General features: G+C 32.4%; 5 protein-coding genes across 6 annotated transcripts in view; 3 read left to right on the top strand and 2 right to left on the bottom strand.

The window, feature by feature from the left end:
- The window catches only part of LOC136417886 (cytidine deaminase-like), a 74,457-nt gene extending 69,903 nt beyond the window's left edge, over window positions 1-4,554 (top strand). Inside the window, exons 2-4 of one of the 2 annotated variants that reach the window (XM_066403751.1) lie at window positions 3,302-3,366; window positions 4,038-4,206; window positions 4,268-4,554. In XM_066403751.1, coding sequence (XP_066259848.1) covers window positions 3,339-3,366; window positions 4,038-4,206; window positions 4,268-4,511 — 441 coding nt within the window. In that variant the 5' untranslated portion in view covers window positions 3,302-3,338 and the 3' untranslated portion in view covers window positions 4,512-4,554. Of the gene's footprint in view, window positions 1-3,208; window positions 3,367-4,037; window positions 4,207-4,267 lie in introns of those variants that run through there. The other variant, XM_066403750.1, reaches the window with a different exon arrangement.
- The window catches only part of LOC136417880 (erlin-1-like), a 121,035-nt gene that overhangs the window by 24,841 nt on the left and 77,978 nt on the right, over window positions 1-18,216 (bottom strand). The gene's annotated exons all lie outside the window — the stretch shown is intronic.
- Swip-1 (EF-hand domain-containing protein D2 homolog Swip-1) lies at window positions 5,337-15,950 on the top strand. Its single transcript, XM_066403748.1, has 4 exons — window positions 5,337-5,693; window positions 14,508-14,616; window positions 14,691-14,864; window positions 14,949-15,950. The coding sequence occupies exons 1-4, from the start codon at window positions 5,524-5,526 to the stop codon at window positions 15,084-15,086; spliced, it is 591 nt and encodes a 196-aa protein (XP_066259845.1). The 5' UTR covers window positions 5,337-5,523; the 3' UTR covers window positions 15,087-15,950.
- Window positions 10,882-14,006, bottom strand: Ero1L (endoplasmic reticulum oxidoreductin-1-like protein). Its single transcript, XM_066403596.1, has 3 exons — window positions 13,346-14,006; window positions 12,772-13,227; window positions 10,882-12,101 (listed from the first exon to the last, which is right to left on the bottom strand). Exons 1-3 carry the CDS (start codon window positions 13,860-13,862, stop codon window positions 11,698-11,700), a joined length of 1,377 nt encoding a protein of 458 aa, XP_066259693.1. The 5' UTR covers window positions 13,863-14,006; the 3' UTR covers window positions 10,882-11,697.
- Window positions 16,372-17,971, top strand: LOC136417756 (uncharacterized). Its single transcript, XM_066403557.1, has 3 exons — window positions 16,372-16,669; window positions 16,893-17,044; window positions 17,428-17,971. The coding sequence occupies exons 1-3, from the start codon at window positions 16,481-16,483 to the stop codon at window positions 17,702-17,704; spliced, it is 618 nt and encodes a 205-aa protein (XP_066259654.1). The 5' UTR covers window positions 16,372-16,480; the 3' UTR covers window positions 17,705-17,971.

The raw sequence follows: 18,216 nt of genomic DNA, 5'->3' as shown, positions 1-18,216 counted from the left end.
GCAGTTATAAATTAACCAACTGCGAACTCGATATGATGTACGCGTGGGGCCATTACCGTGATAAAAATGATAGTTATTGTTAAGTCCTAATTTTTGAGAATTTGGTACTCGATATCTTAACGTATTCAAATACATGTATTGGTTCACAAATCCTTCAATAAAATGCTAGTTACCTGCTTCTGCAGACGACATATACCCACCCTCACAATATCAGTCCACCTCCACCGTGCTTCACCGTAGCTTTCAAATTTTTTAAGTTCAGCTATTTATTGCACTTTCTCCATGCTGACATTTTTTCAGCCGACTTAAATAAGTTGATTTAGGTCTCATCACCAAATATTACTAAATTCTAGAATTTAAAGAAATTTAAATCATTACTAATTTGTTCTGTAGCGAAGTCCCGGGGGCCCCCCTATTTCTTCGGCTAATAAACGGTTTATTTCTGGCAGTTCGATCTTGTATATCATTTTTTTCTCAAAATGCGTCGAATTATTTCCGGATTACATCTTTTTCCAAATTATCATTCCACATCGACACATAATTTTGGATCACTTTGTTCAGGATTACTGATTATTGCTCGTACAATCAATCCATCAATCATTGCGTTTTGTGAACGTTTTATTTGGGGCCACCCGGGGCTTATTCGCGATTCTATTTTGAATGCGATAACACTCAATGATGTGCCGAACAGTTGATGGATATCTATTTACCATATTGGCCATATCCCTTCAGCTGTATTGATCTCTGGAGCAGATTAAAATAAAGTTTCTTTCTCTGACAGCCGTTTGACGACCCATTCTTATGTAGTTTCGTTTAACTGATTGACATATTGTTTCGAAACGTCAAACTAAGTAAAAAAAACAATTACTAAATCAATGCCAACTTCATGAATTTAAATTGACGCGTTTTGCGCCGTTTTTTATTAACTGCAACATTTAATCTGTGACGTTCAAATCGTACGTAAAATTCAATAAATATTCATTGCTACTCAAGAGCGGCTAATCTCAGTAAAATATTAATTTATACGCTTTCAGAACGTTCACATTAATTTAATTTCAGCACACTGTTTTTCCAAAATAAACATTGTGCCACTGAGGGAAGTTAGTTTTTTCCAGTGCGAACTGCATCATTTAAGCTGGGAGCCACTGTACATATTTTCTGATTTTTTGGAATAACATGTCACACACCGGTAGGTGCGGAATTGCACAATATTTTCAGTTAAAACTTTTTTAGAAGGCCAAAAAATCCTCCAAAGACACCCAGCTGACCGTCTGCAGGTGCACTATCTCCTGGGTATTCGTTCGGTGTGGTGTACCACCGCTGGGTAGTATTGGATTAAGTTGGAGTTCGTTCCGCCATTCCATGAAACTAGAACAACGGCCCGAGTTCTAACTTCCTAAAATGGTAAACATAATCCTCTGATGTTGGGGGGAGGGGGGGTAGTCCCTCTCATCCTTCCCGGAACCGTCATAAGCATTATTTAAGACAATTTTCAATTAAAACCAACTGAAAATAACAGTCACCCTTTGCTAACGGCTCAAATGAACTTCCTTGTAAAAGGATGTTCATTAAAAGGTTAAAATAAAGTTCAAAACTATCAAAGCCGTTTGGAAAGGGTACGTGGTATTATTAGTTATTTTTCACTGAGAGTAGTCCACAATTCCGCCCTAATTAATATGCCAGGCGTTATTTTCAAAAATTTTTCAAATTATGAGCAATCAGTTTTAAACGTATAAAACATATTTCAAAATGATATTGATACCTACATATGTACTATTTAGATTGAAGGGAATCAATGCAAAACTAAGCTATTATTTCTTCTAAATTGACTCATCCTCTGTTTAAGTATTAATAATCAGCTGGACATGGGTAGCCTGCTTATTACTAATAACATCGTATGTATACGTATATATATAGAGTGTTCCATTGAAAACTTTGCATTCAACTTCTTTAGAACTGCCATCAAAATATCAGAAATTGCCATGGCACGTCGATTTCGTTTTTAAGGGGGAGACATGTTAGCGTTAAATTCAGATTCACTAAAACAACCCCCTTCGCGGTGATGCATGCAACTTTGGAATCTCAAATGGCACTATAAGTCGAGTGATACCTCATTAGAAATGGTTTTTAGTTCTGAATGTCAGAATGTATTTTTTTTTCAATTTTAGATCACCTGTTAAATAATAAACCAATGTAATACGCAAATTTTAAAGTAGGTACAAGCTGGACAAATTACAATGAAGTTTAAAGTCGCTATATGTAAAACCTTTCCACTTTCAATTTATCATATTTGCATTCCCCACCACCTATTTCTTTAGGTTTATTTAGCAGTAATTAAATTAAAATGAAAAATTCCAAAAATTTCAATTATTTTCAATGTATATTTATCATATTTCAATGTATCTAAAATTGAAAAAGAATTGCATGCTAACAATCAGCATTGAAACCTTTTCAAATAAGCAGTCACTCTACATACACATAATGCCATTTGAGATTCTAAATTTGAATGTACCTTGGTGAAGGAGGTTGTTTTGGCGAATCTACATTTAACTCTAAAATATGGGTTCTTCGAAAGCAAAAACGACGTGTCGCGGCAAATTCTAATATTTTGATCATAGTTCAAAATCAAGATTTCAATGATACACCCTGTATGTATCATGTGTGCGGGCGACGACACTGGAAACAGAGGGGGACTAAAAAAGGGTCCTTAACTAATGGGGCACAATTATAATATGCAACGTATAATTATGATATGCAACGGCCGTATAGTGTGCACGAACATGAAACGTCGGAAAATTGGATCAATCATCTAATTTCATACCTTTATTATATACGTGAAGTTAAAGACGGTGTTTTAAAAACGAGAAAATTTCATCAGAAATCTTAAAGTGCGAGTGTTTTGTTTTTCTATTAATTTTGAATTTGAGAAACTTATAAGATATCTACATACGCAATCGGTATTTTTCCAAAATTCGAGATAATTTTATTAGATTCTATTGGAGAAAAAAATAATCCTTATTGACATATCGTTGAATAATTGACATTAACTATTACCTATTACATTATGAACAACATAATCATTGTTGTATTATAAATTGAAATTATTAACCGACATAAAAATAAATATTCCGTACTTTATTTTGTTCATTATCCTTGCAAATCTTTTATCTATTCACCTATGTTTTTATGTACTTTTCATCTTAATCTTATCTCGAAAATATAATATATAAGCCACTGTTATTCCTCTTCTTCATAATCCACATATTATATTTTTTGTTTCTGTGATCATATAATAATTTAGGGGATTTTATTCTCACGACTAGAGCAAAATATAGAACATGTCTGTGCAAAAGCTGGCATCACTGGGTAAGTAGAAAAATTTGATTTCTCGTAAGAAGCGAATTTTGCTTTGTTTTTTTACTAATATATTTCTAAAGTAGGATTTATACAGAATGTTCGTTTCTAGACAAATTTGTAATTAAAAAAACTAAAATTTTGAAAAGTTTTTATTTTTTGCTTAATTTATTTGTCGAAGCACTTTAAAATGATTGACATTTAATCAATGCAATTTTTCGCCTTCTATAATTTGGCGAAATCGTATTTGAAATCCGACGTTTCGATTTTTGACAATTATCATGAGCTTTGTTTTTCTTATGGGCGCCATTTTGGATTTTCAAATTTTTGAATTCCGTTTTTTTCTGGATACAGGGAGATAATCAAAAACACTGAATTAATGTGAAGCGAATTAAATTTTTATCTACCTCGCTAAATAAGCTGAAAAAAAATTAAAACTTTTTTCCAAAATTTCCATTTTTCAAACTTTGAAACGCCATATTCATGAATTCCGAATTGCACAACTGTGCACTAACTTAACCGACCCCGTGTCCTTATATGTACTTACCGAGATCCTCATGGTGAAGTTACTGAAATAGACATCTTGTATATTGAATATCTTTATAATCTTGGATTCTTTGTAACAAGTTCTAATCAGAATTCTTTTCTCTGCGTATAAATGACGCATTACTATATATTTCTAGATAAGAGTATCCAAAACCTAATTGTAGAAGCCACGAAAGTAAGAGCAAGCGCCTACTGCCCCTACAGTAACTTCCAAGTAGGTTCTGCAGTTTTATGTGAAGATGGAGCAGTCTATACAGGTTGTAACGTCGAAAACGTTTCATATAGTCTTACAATTTGTGCTGAAAGGTTAGTAAATGCCTCCAAGCCACTGAAGAGTTTTGATGCTACTTGAAGGTATTTTGTTCAGAAGCGCCTATACCAAAGCGGTTAGCAGTGGGAACAGTAAATTTATAGCAGTGGCTGTAGTCGCTTACCAAGAAAACTACTTCACTACTCCCTGTGGGGCATGCAGGCAATTTATTAGTGAGTTTGGGAACGTTAATATTTACGTTTCCAAGCCTGGAGAAGAGGATGTTTTGGTTTTAAGCTTGGATAAAGCCCTTCCATACAGATTCGAGAACATTAAAGACACGCATTGTATGTTGGAATAACATTATGAATATTTTTCATGGTTAAAAAATGTTTATGTATTATTAAAATATAAAAAGACAAACTAACGAATTTACTACTATTCGATCACACCCTTGCCTTTATATCAACTGCCTATTATCTGATCTTATTTTTGCTTCTCATAAACACTTCCCGGGAAATTACTCAGTCTAAAATGTGATTCCCCGACACCAAGCCATCTAGTACCGGCGGTAGTACTAATCTCGTTCGACAGCGTTTCATTTCTAGATAGCTCTGTCAGTTTGCGCATCATTATCTTATTGATAACTCTAATATTATAATGCTAAAAGCTATAAACTACTAAATCACCGACATACATATACATTTAATTTGAGCGAAGGACGTACATACATATATGTTTTGGTATAATATCTAGGTACGACATAGGGTACTACGTGCACGTACAGGTGAAGAATAACTAGCCATAGTAAAAAAAATGAAATTTTCCTCTAAACATGGAGTTATATTTAAAAAAGGAGGTAGAAGGATGAGCGCCTATGATTTGAACGTAATGAAAAAAAAATGAACATACTGAAACATGTAACGAACATACACTTATCTGTAATTATTTGCAATTTACTGGTACAGGAGTAGAAAAATAACTATTATTGAATGTTGCCTGCATCTGGGAGGGACCCCCACAAACCCGCACCTGCACCAAATCGTCATCATATTACCACAGTTTGTATTACGGTGGTGGTACCGTCATCTGACTGGCTACTTAGAGCTTAAAAGGGGTTTCCGCGGCGCATGCGCGCAACCACATAATGCAAGCATGTTTGCACTGAATCAATTTAAAATACTACGAATACCGCAATGTTTTCATCAATTCAAGTTTGAAATTCCGCGCCTTCGGACGGCAAATCAAGCTCGTTTAGTCTCTTTTCACGTGCCGGCTTTCGGATCGAAGGTTCTATTTGCGAACGGCAAACTTCGCTGATAAAAGTTGTTTACTTTATAGTTTATTGAAGAATAAAATTATTTTTGAAAAAAATGCCTGCCGACGCGGAACTGAACTCGGTTTTGGTGAGGAGGCAGGAAATCAACGACGCCCTGGACAACGGTCAAGAAGTCACCTTCAAGTACAAGGTGGTGAACGTTTATACGGAGTTTCACGAATTTTCTAGGAAAGAGATCAAGAATTATAACACCACTTTCAAAAAGTAAGTACTAACTAGAATCGTTCTTACCGAAACCTATTTTTCTCTCAAACCATTTGGTAATTATTAAATAAAATTTATTTATTAAAAGAATAAATTTAGCATAAAAATATATAATTATTGATAAAAGTTCAAAAATTCTCTAATCGAGGATATACACATCGACGACCAGCAGGTACCTACATATTTTGTAAATATCATTCTGAAAATGTATAGTATTAAAAAGGTGAATAGGCTTGATCCTGATGCTATTGAAGATTATGATATTGATACTTCTTTTAATTCAACATTTTGGTAAAATGGAGAATTTTGAATATATATTCCTACTTTAATAACTAAATTTTCTAAAGATGCGCAAAAAAAGTAAAACATTCTTGTGATTAGCAAAATTATTATATGGAAATTATACTATTGGCAAAGTTATTAGGAACTTGATGTTTTAGCACTTAGACTGCCGGTGAAATAAAAAATTTCAATTCAACTGAATAAATTCAATTTATTTTTTCGTTAAAAATGAGTACAAAGCTTCTACTTAAATAATATTTGGAACCAAAAGATCTGGTGGATACCAAAATTATTACATTTATGGTCAGTATATCTGGTCTTGGTAGGTTTACTAAGAAGGTAATTTCCTTGAAAATGGAGAATTCGCCAATGCTTTGCTTTGATTTTATCGTAACTATAGAACTGATGCTGTTGGAAAAGTCATCAGGAGTTAAGTGTATTGGCACTTAGACTGGTAAGTACAAGAAAATCTTAGCAATAAACCTAGGACGGTAGTGATGATGAATCAAACGAAATTAATTAAAATCTAATATTTCAATTTAATTGTGATTGCTATCTTTTCTGCTGAAAGATGGGTTGGTGCGCCAATATTATTAACTGGTATAAAGATAAATAGATCACCTTATCAATACAATATCGTGATGTGAATAATTTCCCATAAGTTCAAAATAGCATTAACTAGATTATTAATGCTTATGATAGGTACTTTATATTTCAATTAATTGCATGTAATTCAGTTTTTTTAAAAGGAGTGATTCTGACGCTCACAATAGGCATTATATGGAGATAAAATAGTACTTAGGAAGTAGAGAGTTATCCAAATTTTTAGCGCACTCTCTCTTTCAGTTATATTATTTCCAGACAAACTGAAAAACGGTAATTAACTACAAAAGCATCCAGAAGTTTCGTTAACTTTCCGAATATTTTAGTTAAGTTAAAGTCGAACATCTAGCCAAAGAATTATGACTTAAAAAATGAAGTTTTTCTCGAATATTTTAAAAATGACATACTCTTTTTGTACTATTTTCAAATTCTCCGCCAAATTCTAAAGTTGACCTATAAGAAAAAAATTATTTCTGAATTTTTTAAAATTTAATCATATAAGGTAACATACTTTGTATATCCTTAAGAGATGTTACTTGTTGCATAATTTTATAGATGTCATGTCCTTTAAGTCCGTAATAGTTATTTATCTAACATGTGCAGAAAATTATTAATCGCTCTGTGATCGCAATTAATCTAACACAAACACAAATTAGAGTGCAGCTAGCAATCGAATGCGATAATAGTTATTTTATTTATTTACAACTAAATATGTAATGCTGATATTACTAACTCTGTTGAAAAATGTTGTCTTACCTCTCCCATTTCCCACCTTGATTTCCTCACCTGTTTTAAATAATTTCTAGCATTGTTCTTAATATACTCCATATTGCCCACAAGGTTTACAGTTTCATTTGTTTACTTTGAGTTTCAAAATACACCATTAGTATATTTTGTACGCCAACCATGGCATTTTTGAAGCCCAAATTATTTACCTTTTTTTTTAAAAAATCCTATAAATTTGAATAAAATGTACGATGAGTAATAAAAAAAGTGAAAGAAAATAAAAGATGGACACTTTTTTATCCACCACGTAGGGATATTATTTCTTTTATTTTAAATATTTTAATTTTTATACAAATTCCAGAGAGTGCATATTTAAATGAGGGCTATTTGAGGACATATTTCAAAAATCTATCCAACAAAACCCGTGAAATTTTTTCAATTTCATAATAAAAAATTGCGTTTGGGTAAGACCTTTAAATAATGCAAATTTGTTGAGCAAATTTACTTTGGAGTTTGAACATGGTACTTTTACCACTTTGTTCAAATATACTAACTCTTCTAAGCTGAAAGAAAATAGTGTCAGTTAAATCTCAGCTCTGTGTCTTTATGAATGAAGTATTTCAATATCATTTGCATCTAGTAACGAGTCACCTTTCACTACATACTTATTTGAATCTTCTCACTTTTGCCTTTATCATGCAGTTCTCATTTCTTCACAATTATATTGATGATTCCAACATGATACTAATGTGCACTAATAGGAGTGGGCTATTCATAACAACAAACTGTAATACTTTTACTTTCATAATCATCTAATTTAATCAGAATTCTACATAAATTCCTAAAGTTCTGTAGTAAGAAGGACGTGAGACGAAACCCAATACCAGCTAAATGATCTGGATTGCCTCGGCACGTAGGTAATAATGCCAAGTATATCATATCTTAGTTCTTGTTGTTGCAGTTTTATTGTAATTTGAGTCATAATCTCTATTGTTCCGCAATAGGTTTTACGCACGTTTTTCTATGTGCAGTAGGTACTTGGAAGCCAACCGTGTAAAGAAATCAGAAAATCAATTGCGTCGTTACTAAAAATATCGATAAAAGATAAGTTCAGAACGATGTCCTCGTTATTATAAATAAATAAACAAATCACAATGTGAATGAGTAGACTTAAATGAGTCAGTTTTTGTTTGGAATCGTTTAATTATTAACAAAAAGCCGAACATATGTGTAAATTGCTCTTTGTGACTCATAGTGTAAGTGATATTTTGTGTGGTCAGCATTGGCCACTCATAGGAGCAGAAATCTTATTTTTATTTTAATATTGATAAGCATTCCAATGGTACTTATTTTCCAATTTTTCTTTTAATACTTAATCTATATTCCATTCCATGACCTTTGGCCACAACCTAATTTGAAAATCAATAAACGGGCAGCTTCCGAGTGAAATAAAGCCAGGTCAGGCTATTTTTAATCCAACAGCATAGATAGATTTACCCTGATTTCAATTATAAAGGCAAACAAACTACGCGGGGGTAAACGATTTCTAAAATTAGGAAATCCAGCAAACTGATAATTTCATGATGTGGGAGCACAGGCAAAGATGAGCAGTAACCCACCTGAGTCACTAAACTTAAGCCAGATGTAGTAATAGCGAGACGATTAGTTGCATGTAGCAACGATATTCCATTTCAGCAATTTATTTCTACACACCGGCAAGAAATTAATATAGCATCTATACAAAGTGCTTTTTTAATTTAAAATGTCACAACTTCTGCAAACATTGATAAGGCTCAGAAGATAAATTTGTCATCCCACATTATCACGGATGTTTAATTTGGATAATTTGATGAGTCGTTTATAGCTAATAGTTTTTAACATCTCAAGTGAGTTACTGGTAATAAATGAATTCTTAAACACTCTAATGTTATTGCAATTGCGTGGTTTAAAATAATCATGCAAATACCGGCCAATGTGCGTGGAGTTGGTTAATTTTATTACTCATATGCATAAGGTTTCTATAACACCTACGAAGCGCTACTTAAGACAAAGAGTATTTAAAGCTGATTTTTCATAAGTCCTACCTATTAACCTAAATTCTTTATAAATTCCAAAATTAATGTTCAATATCTCAACGTTAGTACAGAAACGTTAATCACCCTATTCCTGACTCAATGGTGACAAAAACTTCAACACTAATACCCAAATCAATTCTCCTAATATTATTAACCATGCTTCCTGTGTCAATTTCACCGATTGTTATCGGCGAAATTGATTCACAATCGACCGCATAAAGGTGCGGTATTGGCAACTTTCCCGGCCAAACGGAAAAAATCGTGAATGTTTATTTCATGCTAATTTGGGGATTATTTATTTATTGAGAAATTTGATTATGATCTAATCAATCTGGTTCTGCCACCTGTTTTGCATAAGCGTTAATTAATTGAATTCCTAATAGTGCTTCAAAACTAATCAGGTGTGTATATACATATCAAATAAAAGCGGTGGAGTACAGCGATCTACATAGAAAGGGTGAATAACTCGCCGGTGAGGCCAACACGTGCATTTAAAAGGCACGTTTTGTTTGTAAAATGTAAAAAGAGCAGTATTTTAAGCCATAAAAGGCAAATATCGGTCTAATGACTTCCAGCTTTTATAATGTGTGAACCATTAACAGGAACACACACATATATAGCGTACTTAAATTAAAAAGTCTGTTAAGGATTTAAAAGCTCCTTTCATTACTTTTCGATCATTATTATCAACATGAACTTTTTGCTACATATTATGTATCTGTGCTAAAATATGAAATACCCTAAATCACGGTAGTGGTTTTGTAATGTGGCAAACGTGTTGCTTCCTTCTAGACAATAATTAAATATTACGTGACATGGTGGCAATTATAATCTGTTAATTTTTAGATATTTGGTTCATGTGGTGAAAGTTTTAATTACTTATTCAAAGTTTTAAATCTCGAGCCAGTGAGTGGCTTGGTTCCGAGATGCACGTAGTTGTAGTTTTTAACTAATTAGTCAGTTTGTGGTCTATTTGAATATGAATAAAATTGTTATTTACGTTACAAGACCGGAAAATCGTGTTTTGCAAGGCAAACCAAGTAGATTTCAGGGTAGGACAAAGGCGAAGGCTTGGACTCTTAGAGAGCCCCGCTAAACACGTTTTCGGACGGTTTTTTTAATTTTTCGGAATTATTTTTTCTGAATTAAATTGAATACCACGCGTTTTCCGTTAAATTCGTTTTGTTCGTGATAGTGTTCATCCACTTTCCAACAAAATTTTGAAATGTCAAACTGCGAATATACATACCACATAATTAAATAGATCTTTCTTTTTCGATATCCTGTGGACATGCATTGCGTATAAATATATTTTTAATGCTATATGGATATGCCTAATATTGCAAATGTTGGGGCATGCACAAACAAATATGTAGGAATATCTACAAACTACAATATTGTTATGTTAAAAGTAGTCACGTCCATTATTTATTTCCGCCAAATAGAATATTGTACAAGTACTAAGGGCGCCTTACGCAATACACTGCAGCTAATACAATTAAAAAATGCCCCAGGAATTAATAGTGAATTCAAAAGTCTGTGTACATTTTTATTAATAAATAAAAGTAAAAACAGTTAATAAAATAAAAACATTTATATGTATATACATCACAGTTCATCTAAGACATAAATGCAACAGGCGTAGTGTTTTATAAATGTAGTTTAAATAACGTTACAATGTATGGACTATGGACTTACCAAATCAACGGAAGCGTATTTTCTTAACTCATTACCTACCTGGAGTGTGACACTCGAAAAATTTAACAACCAAGTTCAACAAAAATGTAATTGTCTCCATCATACATTGCATTCCTTAAAGTAGTACGGAAAATTACATAATCAAAATCACATTTAAAAATGTCTAACATTGAATCAATCATATGATATGGTTGATTTGATTATCATACGATTTTTAAGTCCGACTTAATTGTAAAGGGTTTTTTAAAATACTGTTTTGAGGCAATAAAGCGATTCATTATAATCGTAGTTTTTAGGTGATTAGGGTATTTCGACGGTACTTTAATTTTTGACTTACAACTTTTTATTCTTCACAAATTAACATGAAATCGGATATAAAACGTTGTACATAATATGGTGTCATGACTCATCCAGTTAAGGACTCGCTCAGCCATAAATTAATTCGGCTCATAAAAAATTACATTTCTACCGGCACATCTGGTGTGTATGTGGAAACTTATAAAAATAATATATAAAACAACAAATTCAACAAATCTTCAATATCTTGCACAACTAAAATAAATAATTAACACTATTTTAATTACCATAGTCCACACGACCAAAACCTCATTCACCTGATATTATCTTAACATTTGCCTGAAATCGTCCAGTTTGTAAATACTAGTGGACAATCTCCCTATCGCATTTAAAAGGGACACAATCTCATTTCGGCTCAGTTGCATTTCCTTTCTATTGACCAAGTTGCCTGCAACATCATAATCAAATTGACCGCTAAATAATATTTTTAATGCGGTGCCCAAGCCCTGAGTTTGCAGTTTGCCCCACAATCGGCACTTGTCGCACCCTACGCAGTCCATAATCCTGGTTATGTTTCGAAAATGTTGTCTGAACTCATATTTCAGTTTTTCAGCCTCTTTGGTTCCTCTGAACATACTAGTTTCATCGAAATGATCGGAAAATTTTTGAATTACGGAGAGAAGATCTTTGATTGCCATTTTTGTATCATAATCTTCAGAATCATTTCCTGAAAATGCCGAAATTTTTATGAATATTATTTAGAAATGTATAGAGAAAAGAAATGTGTTAATTAATTTTAAATATAATAGTTGTTTCACAAGGTGCAAAACTAGAAAATTTACTTCTACAGCGCTTCTCATAACTGATTAGACACAAAAAAAAAGAATGGAGTTTAGGCAGCAAAATTGCGATTTCGTAACACTACTTCTGTATAAATACTCAAAATTTACTGTATTTGGATTTAAAATGGGCATAAGACTAATTCAATTACTAATTGATTTAATCATGCCTGAAATAATGGGAAACTGAGTTCTGCGATTATCTACAACCAATAGAAAGAAGGGGTATTGCAGCAATATTGTAACATTTTAGGTGTAGAATCTCTTATGATATAGTATCCATAATGTATGATTTAAAAACGAAATATTTTTTTGATAATGATAAAAAATGAAAACAAAAAGTAACATTACTTAAATGTAATTTACTCAATATTAATTTAAGGATTAAAATTAACCTTTTTATAATCCTGACAATAGAATTCTTTAATACTTTAATGCTTGCCTTAATGCACCCATATTTTCCTAATACAGTATATTTTATATAGAATTAAAAGAAAAGGAAATTATGAAATAAAGTGCTATATATTTGAAATTTGAACAATAAATTATGATACTCACCAGTATAATAATTCTCCCTCTCTAAATAAGGGGCAGCCTTGGCTATCGCTCTCAATTCAATCAAATAAACAAAATACAAATTTCTTAACCAATTCGGTCCTTCTCCATTAGTAAATTCAGGTGAAAACCTCTTTCTAAATTCCTCCAAATTTAACCCCCATTCCCCTTTTGGGTTTTTCAAGGATATACCATTTTTATTAGAGAGTAAATAATTTGCAGAGAGATGTATGTTAATACTGGCATGTAATCCAGATACTGCTCTGTAAAAGGCTCTTTCTTCTAAGCACATGTTGTTTAGCATAGCAGTCTGGATATAGGGGTTAAAGCTAAAGCTTTTCTTTGGTCTAAAGCAGTTTTCTAAGTAAATTGTGTGCCATATGCGGTGAGCTGAGTCTCCAGCATATCCAGTAAAGCGTTCAGGGTTTAAGAGCAAGTCTACATACTCGGCATCCTCACCTTCAAGAAAAAATCTTAAATAATAACATGTTATATGAAAACTTGAAACTACCCACTATGTCATCTGTACAAGGGCCTTTAAGATTACATATGTTATAATTTAATGTTCTATTAGTACCTTGGTCATCTTCCACACAAAAGTTTTCCTGAGCATCATCGTGTGCTGCCCACCTTTCCATGTCATGCTGTGCCTTCTCACTTAATGTTTTGTTAAGGTAGCCAAGATTGTGATGTTCATGACAGTCTTCTTCTGCACTATCAATGTATTTGTTGTGATTACTGGCTCCACTATTACCTTTTAATCCAGCCGGCACCGCAGTCTCCTCACAATATTCCACATGACAGAAGCGCATAGCGCAACGACTATCATCTGACCAAAACGGACAGGGCCTCTTTAGATTTACTTTGAAAAATCGGAAGTAATCTTTCACCAGCAGGCTTTGCAGTCTGGGATAGATTTTCACGTTATTGAAACTGTCCACCGTGTCAATATTGCAAGAACACTCGTCTATTTTCCCTTGCAACTGACAAAAACATTCATCCGGTTCATTTTTCTGGGGTTCATTGAAGAAAGCAAAACACTGATTAAGTATCGCCGTGCACAATAGGAGCTTTATCACGTTTAAACACTGCATTGTTACCGTGAGACAGTTTCATTGCGATACGAGGCAAACGGATGAAGCACTAGTAATTTTAATTATCCATTGCCAAATTTCGGCGAAAAAAAGCGATTGTACACGTAAACCCTCACGTATATCTCAAGCATCATATGTTTTGTGACAAATTTTGACAACTTTCATTTCAGAAGTGACGCAGATTGTATACATCAACAATGGTTTGCGCAGCTCAATTTTGATCGACTTTACAGATTACATAGCAAGGATGTTTTAATTGTCTCTAAGATACTAAATATCAATTTTTTTTATGTAGCTAAAAGTTAAATTATTTCAGTTTATTTAAAATATTGTAAAATATTGCGAACACTTAAATTAAGCCAGAAGTTATACCCTCCATAATTCAAAATAATTATTACTATTAATTCTACCTTGGCATAGAACACATTTGATGCTTATGAAACTTTGATTAGTTTAGGGAAGTTCTAAGTTTAGTATACATTATTGTAAATAATTAGAATTTTAGTTCAACTTTTGCATTATAAGCCATGTGAGCCGCTTTCTTTTGCTTTGTGATTTCGAACGAAACGGAGCATAATTAAAAAATCCCCCGATTTAATGCCTGACTGTACTTATTAATCTCAATCAATGCGTATTTCATTATAGATTCAACACTAACAAAGATGACTATTTAACTTTGGACGAGCTGAAACGCATGATGGAAGTTCTTGGAGCTCCGCAAACCCACATTGGCTTGAAGCAAATGATTAAGGAGGTAAAATACACTCACATTATATTCACATTGCCAATTACGTGAAATAACCAATTGGACCAACCAAATATTTACAGGTTGACGAGGACAGCGATGGAAGACTTTCTTTTCACGAGTTTATGTTGGTTTTCCGCAAAGCAAGGGCAGGTGAATTGGACGAAGACTCTGGTCTGGGGCAATTGGCTCGTTTGGCTGAAATTGACGTAGATAAAGTGGGAGTGAACGGTGCTAAAGAGTTTTTCGAAGCTAAAGTATGTATGCACTAGTTGTTCTTGACATAATTATCTTTTCATTCAAATCACAGATACATAATCTTAAAAATGCATTTTTTTTAGATTATTGAAGTAAATAAAAAAAGCAAATTTGAGGAAGAAATTCGACAGGAACAGGAGGAGAAGAAACGCGAAGAAGAAGAAAAAGCTGTAAGGCGTCAACAGTTTTTAGAAAAAGCTTCAGTATTTAAGTTCGCCTAAATTCATCATGTTTTTATTCATTGACGCCTTATGTATTGTAGTGTAAATTGATTTTTGACTGATAAGTAATTAGTGGTATTAAAAATACAGGGTGGGCAAATTTCAATATTTGTATATGAAATCCATGCCATGTTTTAGATTAAAGCATGATAAAAGTTGTCTTTTTTTAAATGATCTTAAGAAAAGTACTTTTTATAAAAAAAGTAACTTCAGTATATACTAGTTACACCATGGCATAATTCATTTAAGAGAAAAATCTCCCTACTAATGCTGTAACTGTGTTATAATTAAAAAACTGCGTGGATTATAAAAAAATTCTTACCATCACTGTAAGCTACTCAAAACAGTGTCTTGTAATGTAGCAATTATATTTATATAATTAACATATCAGCTAAATGACGAGGTTTGGGACGAGAAAACTTAGCCAAAATCGAACTTTCTAGCTCGCAAACGAAATACGAAGGACAATTTGTAATTCCTTTACTAGACTTGCCTCCAAAAAAATAAAACATTGAGAGTGTTGTATTCATTTTTCCCTACTTCACACTGTTACCAAGATGTTCCATATAAATATTGAAATTTGCCCATTCTGTTCATAGTATATATTATATTGACATAAGAAAGATAGATGATCATATTGATTATTTTTTATGCTGAAAGTTTTAATGTAGTTTTAGAGAAATAATATAATAATCATAATAAGTCCAACTACACCAAGTACCATTATAAATGTATTTATAGGTGATAATGTTTCTATAGTTTCTAGATTACTGTAAGATTACAACGGCTCTAGATTAATTTTTTTTTTGTACTAATAAGTGCAAGATATAGAGACAGTTATATTTACTTAATAATATGTGATATACAAGAAATGCTATGAGGAAAAAAAAATAAAAACCATTGTTGTGCAGTGGAATTAGATAGAGGATTTTTACTAAAATGTTTCAAGGCAGTTTATTTGTTTAAACTGTAAGACACCCACCTCAGATCTGTGTCATGCAAAAACATTAAGAGCGAGATTAGTTAACTCATAAGCAGCAAATTTACTTGCTATTAGCAAGTTATAAGTCAACAAATGCATATGTAGCTGATAGTTCATTCTTTGTTAGCTATCGCTTACCAACTCACGTAGAACTTTAAATTTTCTTGATAAGCGCAACAAAGAGTAATTTAATAATTCAATAAAAAGTAATTTTTGTAGCTTTTTATGTAGGTACATTAATGTGATTACGTGTTCCATGTAAAAAAAATTGACCTAAATGAAAAACATAAAAAAAAACAAAAATCTAACCTCAAAATTCGATTTTGACGTTTCTTTTGTAGATGTGGAATGTGAGATTTTCGTAAACAATACTTTTGATTTTTATATAAAAATTAATTGAAATTAACTGAAAATGGTTGATTTAAAGAAAGATTTAGATGAGTATCTTTTACTACAAAGCGATCAAAAGAAGAATTTCAAGTTGACAATCCCCGCAATACCTCTACAGAAGCCCGATGTTACAGGATGGTTTAAGAGGGAACAACCCCCAGACAGTGAGTCCTGGTTTCAGGAGACAAGGAAAGAGTGTTGTCCCAGTTTGGTAGGTGGAATCTAAGGCTTATTCAAATAGCGACTGTGAAGTAACCCAATTTTGGAAGCTTGGATGTCAGAAATATGTTCAGTGTAGCAATCTGAGTTCGTTACATATAGGTACAGCCACAGGGAGTTAGTTTATTTCTCTGCTTCAGCAGACCTTGCAATATACTTGTGTTAAACTAATGTTGTTGATGAAATCTTTTAAACAATGTTTAATTTTGTTTTAGACCAGATTTCAACGAATGATACTTTTTGCAATATGTATTGGAATGGGTATACTGTGTTTTTCCATATCCCTAATGTACCTGCCAGTATTACTGTTTAAAGCAAGAAAATTTGCTCTTTTATTCACATTAGGAAGTCTGTTCTTCGTGTTAAGGTAAAAATACCTCATAAGTAATAAGTATAACATGGCACAATTTAATTAACATAATTTTAAGAATGTAATAGATATACAATTTTTATTAACAACAAAATGCTACTCTGGCTGACAGCTATCTTTTTTAGACAAGTTTATGGGCAACAAAAAAAGAGTTTTATAAATTAATAAAATTTATTGTTAAATGTAAGTGTAACCATACCAATTTTTGCAAGAAAAAATTAGCAAATAGAAATGAGCAGAATTAGTGGAAGAAAACATTGCATTTTCACTAAGAGCTAGATAAATGCATGTAATGGAAAAATATTGTAAAATTTGATATTGTGCCTGTTTTTGTATAAATATCAAAGAAAATGTCTAATCATTATTTTGAAAACTTTCAGTTTCTTTTTTCTTTGGGGCCCAATAACATATCTTAAACACATGGTTTCCAAGGAAAGAATACTATTGACATTAACTTATGGAGGAACACTGTTTGCAACATTATACTGTGCTCTACATTTGCAAAGCACTCCTTTGACAGTGCTTTTTGCAGTAGGCCAAATAGTGTCTTTGCTGTGGACTGTGATTTCAAATATACCTGGAGGGACTGCAGGTCTATCTTTCTTCTCTAAGATGTTTACCAGATCAGTGGGGGGTGGCAGTGCATTGCCCATTTAGTTATTAGGTGCAATGGTGCAGATGTTTGTAAATATGTGATATAGACTTTTTTTGTACAATTCATCATAAGTTATTCCTTTTGAATTCAGATACAGAAAATAGTTCATACTCAGTATGACAATATAGCTAGAAGCTGTACAAATCCCTTTAATATGATACAAAACATTATCATTATAATGTATTTGACATGTTTTGTTCTGTTCAAGAAAATAAAATAGTTGAACGTATTGTAGACCATTGCATATACCTATTCAAATCTATATGACATTAGACATTCGTCTACTATTCATATTTTTCATAGCTCATATTGTCTTTACACTGACAGGTTTATAATTGTTAGTGATTGATGAATACAATTTTGGTACTGCTTCTGTAAAAAAAGCACTTTATTTATTTTAACCTATTTTCCTTTACCTAATAATTTTCATTATATATAGACCTTGAAAAAAGCGTTGTTGTTTTTCTCGTCTCATAATATCTTCTTGATTCATTGAAAAAAAAGATTACTTACC

The sequence above is a fragment of the Euwallacea similis genome, chromosome 30, assembly GCF_039881205.1.
Source record: "Euwallacea similis isolate ESF13 chromosome 30, ESF131.1, whole genome shotgun sequence".
NCBI classification, from domain to species: domain Eukaryota; kingdom Metazoa; phylum Arthropoda; class Insecta; order Coleoptera; family Curculionidae; genus Euwallacea; species Euwallacea similis.
The sequence above is the reverse complement of the archived record's forward strand: the minus strand, read 5'-3'. Positions and strand labels throughout refer to the sequence as shown.

What these genes read in the sequence shown, in the direction of transcription:
- Swip-1 (XM_066403748.1), top strand. Translation starts at nt 5,524, where the DNA reads ATGCCTGCCGACGCGGAACTGAACTCGGTTTTGGTGAGGAGGCAGGAA. An exon ending in TGAAGCAAATGATTAAGGAG is followed by an intron (nt 14,617 to 14,690) that starts GTAAAATACACT and finishes AAATATTTACAG; the next exon opens with GTTGACGAGGACAGCGATGG. An exon ending in AAGAGTTTTTCGAAGCTAAA is followed by an intron (nt 14,865 to 14,948) that starts GTATGTATGCAC and finishes CATTTTTTTTAG; the next exon opens with ATTATTGAAGTAAATAAAAA.
- Ero1L (XM_066403596.1), bottom strand. Translation starts at nt 13,862, where the DNA reads ATGCAGTGTTTAAACGTGATAAAGCTCCTATTGTGCACGGCGATACTT. An exon ending in TTGTGTGGAAGATGACCAAG is followed by an intron (nt 13,228 to 13,345) that starts GTACTAATAGAA and finishes TTTTTCTTGAAG; the next exon opens with GTGAGGATGCCGAGTATGTA. An exon ending in GAGGGAGAATTATTATACTG is followed by an intron (nt 12,102 to 12,771) that starts GTGAGTATCATA and finishes CGGCATTTTCAG; the next exon opens with GAAATGATTCTGAAGATTAT.
- LOC136417756 (XM_066403557.1), top strand. Translation starts at nt 16,481, where the DNA reads ATGGTTGATTTAAAGAAAGATTTAGATGAGTATCTTTTACTACAAAGC. An exon ending in AAGAGTGTTGTCCCAGTTTG is followed by an intron (nt 16,670 to 16,892) that starts GTAGGTGGAATC and finishes ATTTTGTTTTAG; the next exon opens with ACCAGATTTCAACGAATGAT. An exon ending in AGTCTGTTCTTCGTGTTAAG is followed by an intron (nt 17,045 to 17,427) that starts GTAAAAATACCT and finishes GAAAACTTTCAG; the next exon opens with TTTCTTTTTTCTTTGGGGCC.